This window comes from Anolis carolinensis, unplaced genomic scaffold, assembly GCF_035594765.1.
Source record: "Anolis carolinensis isolate JA03-04 unplaced genomic scaffold, rAnoCar3.1.pri scaffold_13, whole genome shotgun sequence".
NCBI lineage: Eukaryota > Metazoa > Chordata > Lepidosauria > Squamata > Dactyloidae > Anolis > Anolis carolinensis.
Window position 1 is genome coordinate 19,137,151 of NW_026943824.1, and position 13,016 is coordinate 19,150,166.

At 33.4% G+C, this 13,016-nt stretch overlaps 1 protein-coding gene across 1 annotated transcript in view; it reads right to left on the bottom strand.

The window, feature by feature from the left end:
• Positions 1–805: 805 nt before the first annotated feature.
• The window catches only part of rrn3 (RRN3 homolog, RNA polymerase I transcription factor), a 23,491-nt gene continuing 11,280 nt past the window's right edge, over positions 806–13,016 (bottom strand). The window contains exons 10-18 of the mRNA XM_008121669.3: positions 12,518–12,598; positions 11,145–11,262; positions 10,471–10,601; positions 8,276–8,406; positions 5,791–5,975; positions 4,694–4,802; positions 3,202–3,354; positions 2,890–2,977; positions 806–1,219 (exon numbers count right to left, since the gene is read on the bottom strand). Coding sequence (XP_008119876.1) covers positions 1,070–1,219; positions 2,890–2,977; positions 3,202–3,354; positions 4,694–4,802; positions 5,791–5,975; positions 8,276–8,406; positions 10,471–10,601; positions 11,145–11,262; positions 12,518–12,598 — 1,146 coding nt within the window. The 3' untranslated portion in view covers positions 806–1,069. The remainder of the gene's footprint in view (positions 1,220–2,889; positions 2,978–3,201; positions 3,355–4,693; positions 4,803–5,790; positions 5,976–8,275; positions 8,407–10,470; positions 10,602–11,144; positions 11,263–12,517; positions 12,599–13,016) is intronic.

The following is a 13,016-nucleotide window of genomic DNA, read 5'->3' on the forward strand; positions in this document are numbered from 1 at the left end:
CTATATAATATATAATTAATATTATTATATTGTATTATTAGTAGTATAATACCGGTATTGTATTCCATTATAATATTATTATCAATATTATATGTATATACAATATAGTATATATTTATAATTTTTTATAAATTATATATATATACACACACACACAGTAAAATCTCACTTATCGAAGCCTCGCTTATCCAAGCTTCTGGATTATCCAATGCATTTTTGTAGTCAATGTTATCAATATATTGTGATATTTTGGCGCTAAATTCATAAATGCAGTAATTACTACATAGCATTAGTGTGTATTGAACTACTTTTTCTGTCAAATTTGTTGTATAACATGATGTTTTAGTGCTTAATTTGTAAAATCATAACCTAACTTGATGTTTAATCGGCTTTTCCTTAATCCCTCCTTATTATCCAAGATATTCGCTTATCCAAGCTTCTGCCAGCCCGTTTAGCTTGGATAAGTGAGACTCTACTGTAACTCTATTATTATTATTATTATTATTATTATTATTATTATTATTATTATTATTTTAGCTGATGTTAGCTGGCCCTGATTATGTTGGATAAGTGAGACTCTACTGTAAATAAAATTTGTGTCATATAGGCGGCCCATTTTCGTTAGTGGGACACGAATACGAAAACGAGACGACACAAAATAAAACTACCCAAAACGAACCGCAATTCCACGCAAGTGCACAACTCTAGGACGTATACATTTGAGACAACAAATCAACAAACTGTTCCTCTTCGCTCATGAAAGCAGAGAGGTAACCATGAAGAAGTAGCTGCAGAGTTTCTTGGATCCGTATTAATATATTTAATATATTAGGTGAGCCATTCTAAGTCAAAACACAGAAACACAGAAAAGAAATCATGTTAAAATGCTTCCCGCTAAAGCTTTTCTGATGCAGATCGAGGGCACAGCCCTTTCAAATTATACAAACACCTTTTATTTTTACAATTTTACTGTCCAAATAGGTGAAGCAACAACAGTCTAGACAATCCCAAAAGTTCTCTTAGAGAAACGACAACTGCCCGAAGCCATTGTGCACTTGATCTTGAGGAGTCAAAGTGGCAGAGATGGGGCTGGTGGGGACCCCGCACCCATTTCTGGATTCTGCAGAGAGGAGTCAAAGGAACCGGGCGCCAAACCCATCATGCCCTCGTTCTGCGGGGTTTCGCCCTTCAAGAAGTCATCGTCCTCTTCGCCTTTGCTCTGCCAAGCAAAGGCAATGGGAAAAGCACCACAGAAAACACAGAGGAAATGTTCAAATATAATAATAATATCATAATAATAAACTTTATTTTTGTACTCCACCTCCATCTCCCCGTAAGGACTCAGGGCGGCTAACATGGGGCCAAGCCCAAATTTCCAAATTAAATAAGATTATTATTATTATTTACAGTATTTATATTCCACCCTTCTCACCCCAAAGGGGACTCAGGGCAGATCACAATGCACATATAAGGGAAACATTCAATGCCTTGACATAGAACAAAGACAGAGACAAACACAGGCTCTGAGCTGGCCTCGAACTCATGACTTCTTGGTCAGAATGATTTGTTGCAGCTGGCTGCTCACCAGCCTGCGCCACAGCCCAGGCCAATTCACAATAAAAACATTGCACCTTACCCAGTCTACTTTTACAACCTCTCCGTTTTAATCCATGTTTTTATTCGTTCTTGTCATTTGTTTTTATTGGCTAATGTTTAAATTTTTATAATTGTGCATGTCTTTTGTCTATTGTTGTGCTTTAAATTGCTATTGTTTTTATTCGGGCTTGGCCCCATGGAAGCCGCCCTGAGTCCCCTTTGGGGAGATAGAGGCAGGGTATAAAAATAAAGTTATTATTATTGTTATTATCATTGACATTTAACTCAAATAAAACCACCATTTTAAACAATAATATAATGGCAAATAAAACCGCCAAGGAAACCTTATACAGAACTTGAACAAACGGGAGAGAAAATACATTTAGAAATGTTCAAGAGAATTCAACAGAAGAGAATTGAATGGAAGCCAAATAACTATAATTATTATTATTATTTTATTATGACACAGCAAACAAGATCGATATGCTGGAATTCGTATCACAAAATCACAAGTCGAACACTTCCCAAGTGTCTAGGACTGTGTGATGTATTATTATTATTATTATTATTTTATTATGACACAGCAAACAAGATCGATATGCTGGATTTCGTATCACAAAATCCCAAGTCGAACACTTCCCAAGTGTCTAGGACTGTGTGATGTATTATTATTATTATTATTATTATTATTATTATTATTATTATTATTATGACACAGGAAACCAGATAGATATGCTGGATTTCGTATCACAAAATCATAAGTCGAACACTTCCCAAGTGTCTAGGACTGTGTGATGTATTATTATTATTATTATTATTATTATTATTATTATTATTATTATTATTATTTTATTATGACACAGCAAACAAGATCGATATGCTGGTTTTCGTATCACAAAATCACAAGTCGAACACTTCCCAAGTGTCTAGGAATCTGTGTGATGTATTATTATTATTATGATTATTATTATTATTATTGTATGACACAGCAAACAAGATAGACATGCTGGCTTTCGTATCACAAAATCACAAGTCGAACACGTCCCAAGTGTCTAGGACTGTGTGATGTATTTTCGGATGATGCGTGCAGATCCCAGTAGGGTGGCCTTTTGCAGATGGCAGATCGTAATTTTTTAAGATTAATCATAGAATCATAGAATAGTAGAGTTGGAAGAGACCTCATGGGCCATCCAGTCCAACCCCATTCTGCCAAGAAGCAGGAAATTGCATTCAAAGCACCCCTGACAGATTATTATTATTATTATTATTATTATTAATCAAGGCATTACTCACCTCAGTAATAACATCTGTGGTGTCTTCAAGAGCCTCAGTGCTCTGCTCCTCCCAGAATTCATACAAGGGGTTAATTATATTCTTTGATCTGTTCAACAGATTGGAATATATGAATATATAAATTAAAAAAATTATCTGTACTTTTCTGTAGCTGTACACAAAGTATTTTAGTATTTCTCATTAATTATTTCTCGAGCAAGCTAGCCAAAAGATATTTTGAAAACTCATTCAAGCCAAGTAAGCTGTACTTTGGTAGAATTCACCAAGTTATTTCAAAAAGGAAAAATAAACCCATTTTTTCTGAAGTCCTACCTGTTGAGAACATAAGGGTCAAAGGGGAAAAAACTGTCCAGGGGATTTGTGGCTGTTTCGACGGCATCGCCTCCGCAGCTGCTTCTTATAACAGGCAAAACCTGCCTCCTATTTCTCTCAATGATAGTGTCGCAGAATGCAATCTGGTATTTCCTGGAAAGAAGGAAGGAAAAACAAAGCCCGCTCTTGCTTAATAATAATAATAATTATTATTATTATTATTATTATTTATATCCTGCCTCCATCTCCCCCGAAGGAGACTCGGGGCGGCTTACAGCAAAATCAAAATACAAGCGATGATAAAATATGAAACATCAAAGGACAACAACAAAAACCAATAATAAAATATACACAATAGGCGAAAAAACACAACACAGAATTGGAAACATCAGATTAAAAACAATGAGATCGCAATAGTGGATAAGCAAGGTGCACATTATGAGTAACAAATTCGTAAATAGATAAAGTGCATTAGAATCATTTAAGGTCACATTAGTTCCAGAAACAGAACCATACCTTTGATTTTTTTGAATGGTCATCTGCAAACTCACAATTTCAACAGATCGACCATAATTCTCTTGACTTGCATCTCAAATCTATCAATAGTATCAGATACAGAACCAAAGAATACATACATAGGTATGCCTGGACACATGCAATCTCCTGTATCAATTTTAGCAATATAATAATATATAATACTCATATTTTACTATACTAATATTATAATATATTGTATATACAGTAGAGTCTCACTTATCCAACACTCTCTTATCCAACGTTCTGGATTATCCAAGGCATTTTTGTAGTCTGTTTTCAGTACATCATGATATTTTGGTGCTAAATTCCTAAATACAGTAATTATCTTAAATTATCTTAATTATCTTATCTTAAATTACAGTTTTATGTAAATATTCAAAAACATTTAAACTACTGATGCCTCAATTAATGTAATTTTATTGGTATAGTAGAGTCTCACTTATCCAACGTTCGGGATTATCCAACGCATTTTTGTAGTCAATGTTTTCAATATATCATGATATTTTGGTGCTAAATTCGTAAATACAGTAATTACTACGTAGCATTACTGCATATTGAACTACTTTTTCTGTCAAATTTGTTGTCTAACATGATGTTTTGATGCTTCATTTGTAAAATCATAGCCTAATTTGATGTTTAATAGGCTTTCCCTTAATCCCTCCTTATTATCCAACATATTCGCTTATCCAACATTCTGCCGGCCCATTTATGTTGGATAAGTGAGACTCTATTGTACATATAATATTGATAATATTATGATGTAATACAATGTAATAATAATAATAATAATATACTATTATAATTGTATATTTATATTACATGTAATATTACTAATAACATTACAATATAGTAATATAGGACACAGTATAACACAGCAAACAAGATGTATATGCTGGATTTTGAATCACAACAAAAAATATCTACAAAGTTCAAGAGGAGACACAAAGGTTCTTACCTGGTAAGGGCAGCAAAGAAATTCACAATGGATGGCAAACAAATCTTCAGGGGGTTCAACTGGGACATAACAATACGTTCAAAGTTTAGGTTCTGCAGGAATAGCAAACCTTCAAAACAAAAGTATTAAAGAATATTAAGCAACTTTTCATCTATAGTGGTGCTAATTTTTAATGTGTTAATTACCGTATATACTCGAGTATAAGCCGACCCGAATATAAGCCGAGGCACCTAATTTTACCACAAAAAAACTGGGAAAACATTGACTCCAGTATAAGCCGAGGGTGGTAAATTTCAGAAATAAAAATATAGATACCAATAAAATTACATCAATTGAGGCATCCGTAGGTTAAATGTTTTTGAATATTTACATAAAGTTCAAATTTAAGATAAGACTGTCCAACTCTGATCAAATCATTATTCTCATCTTCTTCAATTTAAATGTGCTTATGTATCCTTTTAATAATAGAGTGAAATAATACATGTAATAATAAAAATAATAAATGCAGTAAAATAATAAATGGAATAATAGAGTAAAATAATAAATGTATTATTAATAATAAAAATAGAGTAAAATAAATGTAAAAGTAACAATAGAGTAAAATAATAAATGTAATAATAATAATTAATAGAGTAAAATAATAAATGTAACAATATCAATAATAATAGAGAAAAATAATAAATGTAACAATACCAATAATAATAGAGAAAATAATAAATATACCATATATACTTGAGTATAAGCCGACCTGAATATAAGCCCACCAGGACCCTCACCCGAGTATAAGCCGAGGAGGTTTTATTTCAGTCCTAAAAAAGGGCTGAAAAACTACGCTTATACTCGAGGATATACAGTAATTAAAACAATAAAATAAACATTCATAAAATACATCAGCAGGTGTCCGAACAAATGGTGGAACTATTAAAAATTGCAATGGATTACCTTGAAAAATGTGTTCCTCAAAGTTATGTTTCAAGGATCTCTCCATGTGCCTGCTTCCAAGCATGAAATAGATATAATATTTATCCCACAGAAGATGCCAGGCTCAAGAACACCACCCAACACAGTTTCCTATCACTCCCATCTTGAACACTTGCCTTTCTTTAAGCTTCCATCCAAGATCTGCTTGTGGCGAAAGATGACCACGTAGAAGACAGCCTGGCAGGCGGCATAGAAAGAACCATGGAGAGCAACGTCACAAAAGGCTTTCGACCCCGATCCCTGGTTGTCAATGTACAGGTGCAGCCAGTTCACCAGCAAGTCCAGGCAAGCTTTCACTGTACTGCAAAAAGGACACAAAAACAAATAATGAAGATACCATGCATTTTCTATGACACACTAAGGAATGGTAAACTGCCCACATCCACCATCACAACTCGCTATATGAATAGGTTTTTAATTGCTTATTTTAATACTGCGAATGTTGAATTGTATATTTTTAGGTTTTTAATTATGCCGTACTGGTTTTACTGAGAGCCACTTTGAGTTTCTTTTTTAGAGAGCTAAAGTAGGATACACATAACAACACCATAACAGCACCAACAACAACTTGGGAATTGCAGGAATCCCTTTGCCAGCATGGCCAGCGAGCCATCTGGGAGTTGTGCAAAATGTAATTTATCTATTATTATCTACTACTACTACTACTACTACTACTACTACTACCACTATTACTGTATATACTCGAGTATAAGCCTAGTTTTTCAGCCCTTTTTTTAAGACTGAGAAAGCCCCCCTCGGCTTATACTCAAGTGAGGGTCCTGGTTGGCTTATATTTGGGTCAGCTTATACTCAAGAATATATGGTACATTTATTATTTTTCTCTATTATTGTTGCTACTATTACATTCATTATTTTTTCTATTATTGTTGCTACTATTACATTTATTTTACTCTATTTTATTATTAATAATAATACATTTATTATTTCACTCTGATCTTATTATTGTTGTATTTATTACTTTATTTATTATTACTTGTATTATTTTCCTGTATTTATTATTATTATCATTACATGTATTATTTTACTCTATTATTATTAAAAGGATACATAAGCACATTGACACTGAAGAAGATGAGAATAATGATTTGATCAGAGTTGGACAGTCTTATCTTAAATTTGAGCTTGATGTAAATATTCAAAAACATTTAACCTACTGCTGCCTCAATTAATGTAATTTTATTGGTATCTATTTTTATTTCTGAAATTTAGCACTCTCAGCTTATACTGGAGTCAATGTTTTCCCAGGTTTTTTGTGGTATAATTAGATGCCTCAGCTGGTATATACGGTAATTTATTTCTATCCCGCTCTTCTCCCAGATTAGGACTCAAAGTGGCAAATAACATGTAAACAAAAACATCACATAGTATAAAACGTAACTATCACACCACAACATATCTACTAAAAAATTATAAAACCCATGACACATATAATAAATAACTAGCAAAGACAGAGTTTAAACATTCAAAAAGTTAAAAACCTCATCTAATATCAATTCCTTTAGGCCATGGTAAAAATCCATTGCTGGAGGTCAACTACATTGCACACATAGACCTGGTGTTTGCCGTGCTACTATTTCTTCGATAGGGCACAGATATCTATATAAAATGCTATAAGAATGGTATATATATATATATATTAGAAAAACAACAACTTAAATGTATATACTCTCGTGTAGGTTTTAGCGTGTGTATTGTGGTATGCTAGTATATAGACTATTTTCTTTACAGTCCCAACCGGGTACTAACTTATTGTGAAACATATAAAGCAAAACACACATAAACCTCCAACTGAAAACAGTCCACAATTATGGTATATATACAATTATACAACCTTATTGAGTAACATATAAAGTAAAGCATACATCAAACTCAACGGAAAACAGTCCACAGCTGTTGTGTGTATGTAGAATAAAACGATGCAACAACAAGTAATCCCGGGTACACTGCCTCGTTTTGGGAAGTCCTTCTTCAGGTTGTTGTTATTTATGTAAGGTCTTAAATAGTCTTTTGATGTATGGTATTTTTCTTCTTGCTGAGATTCTCAGAATCTTCTGCGGTATGTTGTGGATTTATTGCTGTCTCTTTAATCTTAATTACTTGCTTGGTCCTGCTTCAGTTCAAGGCTTTTCAATGTAGTCAATTTACGTCGTTACTCTTGCAGGATTACTTGTTGTTGCATCGTTTTATTCTACATACACACAACAGCTGTGGACTGTTTTCCGTTGAGTTTGATGTATGTTTTACTTTATATGTTACTCAATAAGGTTGTATAATTGTATATATACCATAATTGTGGACTGTTTCAGTTGGAGGTTTATGTGTGTTTTGCTTTATATGTTTCACAATAAGTTAGTACCCGGTTGGGACTGTAAAGAAAATAGTCTATATACTAGCATACCACAATACACACGCTAAAACCTACACGAGAGTATATACATTTAAGTTGTTGTTTTTCTAATATATATATATATATATATATATATATATATATATATATACACACACATACACACACCATTCTTATAGCGTGCTACTATTTCTTGTCTTATTCTGCAGATTATCATTTCATGGGATACTTACACAACTGGAATGAACTTGGCCCGTGCCAAAAAGCTCCCAATGTAGTTTGCAGCTGCCTGCCTGATGACTGTGGGAGTATTTGGATCCTGAAGCTTTTTCCAGAGATGCTCCACAAAGGCTTCAGCAATTCCCTACAAGATTCGGGTAACACATCAATACTAGGGTAAATATATCCACAGCCATTACTTGCTGACAATTGTTAAACCAACATTTGTGAACATTTTTCAATCCAAAGGCTGAATGCAGAATTCACAGGCATTCCTGGATGCCACGTTTCAGTGGCGGGTGGAAAAACAGAAGAAATGGTGGGATATATTTGAGCTATTATTATTATTATTATTATTATTATTATTATTATTATTATTATTATTATTATTTTATTTATTATTATTATTTTATTATTATTATTATTATTATTTTATTTTATTATTATTCTTATTATTTTATTATTGTTAGCAAGGTCATCTTAGGAGAGGCAGTGTCAGGATGAAAAATATGGTCCAGGTACTTTATTAATGGTTTTCAAATTATGCACTTTTTTGACTTCACCGCCCCCATTTTATCCATTTATTCATTGATGCTGATGTTGTTTTTATTACCTTATCTTTTATCCAGTCGTTATGGTTTGTACTGTATTTTTGTGTTTTAAACTTGTTCATTTTATTTGATTGCTATGTTGATATTGTTTTTAGTTATTTATACTGGTTTTAACTTGTTCCATTTTGTTCTGTTTTGGGCTTGGCCCCATGTTAGCCACCCTGAGTCTCTTCAGGGAGATGGAGGCGGGATACAAAAATAAAGTATTATTTTATTATGACACAGCAAAATTATTATTATTATTAATAATAATATGATGTATAGTTTGAATGGAATTGGATGAAAGGTGTGTAGATGGGGACTAATTGGGCTGAAGACACAATTCTAAGGAGATAAGGCCTGGAAAACAACTAATAATAAATAATAATACAGTGGAGTCTCACTTATCCAACATAAACGGACCGGCAGAATTTTGGATAAGCGAATATGTTGGATAATAAGGAGGCATTAAGGAAAAGCCTATTAAACATCAAATTAGGTTATGATTTTACAAATGAAGCACCAAAACATCATGTTAGACAACAAATTTGATAGAAAAAGTAGTTCAATATGCAGTAATGTTATGTTGTAATGACTGTATTTATGAATTTAGCACCAAAATATCACGATATATTGAAAACATAGACTACAAAAATGTGTTGGATAATCCAGAATGTTGGATAAGCAAGTGTTGGATAAGTGGGACTCTACTGTAATAATAATAATAATAATAATAATAATAATAATAATAATAATAATAAAACTTTATTTATACCCCGCCACCATCTCCCCGTGGGGACTCAGGGCGGCTCACAATGTTACAAAAGTAACAGCGCAAATACACCAACAATATACACAGTTTAAAACACAAGAAGATAATAAAACAGAAGTTAAAACAAAGGTTTATACAACAGTAATAATATCAAACAACCACCAATGCCATTCAGTCAACTTCAAAGGTGGGGAGGGGGGGACTATAGCAGCAATATAAGATAAAATCATTAGATTAAAATACCCCAATGAAAGGAACCCAATAGCTAAATTCATGGACTGTAATTAAAAGTTGCTGAACTGCTGTCATTGATAGGAATTGTGATCATGATTAACGGTTGAACTTTTGGGGGAAAACCATGTGTTTACATTAATCAGAGAGAATGGCTCTTTAAGTTACGGGAATGTTTACAATATTAAGAAGGAAGTCAACTCAAGGCTGCTTGCATTTACCAACACCAATTAAGAAGAGTCAACATCTGTCAGGAAACTGAGATGAAGCCAGGATGTTTCAGGCTGGAAAAACATCAACCATTCATTCATTTACCACTTTGGAACAACATCAACAAGAAATTGCTATATAAGAGACCTTACTACAATCCAAAAATTGTGACAAACAGCGGCTCTGTTCGCCCGCCATGATCTATGGAAAGAGATGGTGTATTGAGAGTGTCAGATCTGCAATGGAAAGCAAGATTCTGGACATTTGGCCTCCTTTTCTCAAGGAAAGAGAAAGGAGTGTGTTTTGGAGTCACGTTCTTAGGAAAAGAGCCTGTTTGCATATCCAAGAAAGAGCTCAGAGAAGACAATCAAAAGAAAAGCATGGTAAAAAGTTGGACTATACGCACCAGTTTAAAGCTGGAGAGGTAGAACATGATATACTGCACGTGACAAGAACCATGGGTTGGTAAAATCAGCTTATCAAATACAGCCACCAGATCCCGATACAAATCCTTGGTGTTGCCAATATCAAGCTTCCCTAGAAATAAAATAAAATAGAAATAAAAATGCATCCATTACAGTGAGCCTGGGCTGAGAGAGGACATGTGTCCTTTCCGCAAAATAATTCAATATTTTAAATATTTTCCTAGTATTCTACTATGCTTTAAACAGCCTGGAAGCAAAGCATCCTCTACCTCTACTCCTGGTTTCAACTCAGACATTTCCACTTTCCTTTGAGAAAGGAACAGAGACAAATCTCACCTAAATCTCAATCATCTTCAGGAATCCCTTTGCAGAGGTTTTATTATTACCTCCTCAGTAATAATCTTGGGGAAGTTATCTACTATTTTAATATTTACTTCAGCATTTACCTTTGCCATTTTAGCATATAAATGTTTTATACCATTTTAACTACCACATTCAATACTGTGTTTTAACCTTGTTCTTCACTGTTTCTTAATATCTAATTGCATATGTTTCTATGCTGTTCTGATGCTTGTACATTTTATGTTGCTGGTCATTGACCGTAATAAATAAATATATATATAGTTATCTACGATGATTACACACGTGTTATTACCATTAACATGGCAGACGTCTTTCACATATGAAAACAACACAATCATCAGAATGTCCAAGCGTTCTGCAATCGGATGAGCCATTGTGTCACTCTTCTCTGGATTTTCTCCATCTTCATCCTGTTTAAATAAAGTGCCAGTCAGAGGACTCTTGGGAAATTCAGAACTTTGTGTAGCCCATTACTTGGGATATTACACAAATAATAATAATAATAATAGCAATAATAAATACCATATATACTCGAGTATAAGCCGACCCGAATATAAGCCGAGGCACCTAATTTTACCACTAAAAAGCTGGGAAAACATTGACTCCAGTATAAGCCGAGAGTGGTAAATTTCAGAAATAAAAATAGATACCAATAAAATTACATTAATTGAGGCATCCTTAGGTTAAATGTTTTTGAATATATACATAAAACTCAAATTTAAGATAAGACTGTCCAACTCTGATCAAATCATTATTCTCATCTTCTTCAATATAAATGTGCTTATGTATCCTTTTAATAATAATAGAGTAAAATAATACATGTAATAATAATAATAATAATAATAATAATAATAATAATAATAATAATAAATACAGGAAAATAATACATGTAGTAATAAATAGAGTAAAATAATAAATATAATAATAATAAGATCAGGGTGAAATAAGAAATGTAATAATAATAATAATAATAATAATAGAGTAAATGTAATAATAATAATAATAATAATACAGGAAAATAATACATGTAGTAATAAATAGTAGAGTAAAATAATAAATATAATAATAATAAGATCAGAGTGAAATAATAAATGTAATAATAATAATAATAATAATAGAGTAAAATAAATGTACTACTAGCAACAATAATAGAGAAAAATAATAAATGTAATAATACCAATAATAATAGAAAAAAAGAATAAATGTACCATATATTCTTGAGTATAAGCCAGGATTTGAAGCTGCAGCTATTCAATGCTAATCAAGCTGGCCAATTGCAACATTCACACTTGCCTCCAACAGACAAGAGTTCTTTCTCCCACCCTGGACATCATTCCACAGATATATACACCCTACTTACCTAGTTTCCAACAGACCTCACAATTTAGTTATTTATTTGCTTCATTTATGTCCCACTTTTCTCACCCCATAGGGGATTTTAAGGCAGCTTACAACTCGGGCAAAATTCAATGTCGTTTAAAAACATAGCAACCTTTGAGGATGCCTGCCGTAGATATGGGTGAAACGTCAGGAGAGAATGCTTCTGGAACATGGCCAGACAGCCCGGAACACTCACAGCAACCCAGTGAGCCTGGCCATGAAAGCCTTCGACAACACATTAAACATACACCAAGTAACAATGAAGTTGCTTGACAAGCAACTTACCAAATCAAAGAGTCCTTTCTCGGCATTCTCCTCACTCTCAACTTCTTCGGCAGCTTCAATATCTTTTCTTGGAGCACTCACCTGTGGAAACAAAAAGGGAGGCTGAAGTGGTCTCCTACAGTTGTCTGATGCTGAAACTATCAGAATCTTTGTAACTAAGAAAGAAATTTAGACCGGGATAGGCAGCCAGGTGCTCTCCTGACTGTTAAACATGCTGACATCTTCTATCTATACATAAATGTAAAGTGCATTTCTCCCGTGGAGTAAACAACAAAACCACTGAACCAAATTACACCAAATTTGGCCACAAAGGACATAGTCACCCAATCTATATCTTTCAATAAAAAACCTAGAAAATTAAAGCCCAAATTACAGAGGACGAGGAAGAGCCGATCTCCCCCTGCCTGCCAGTCAGAAGGGTAGGCCCCGCCCCCTTTAGGCCTTGCTCACTTTGTGTTCTAGCTTACTTAGGCCTCTTCCACGCTGCCTATAAAATACA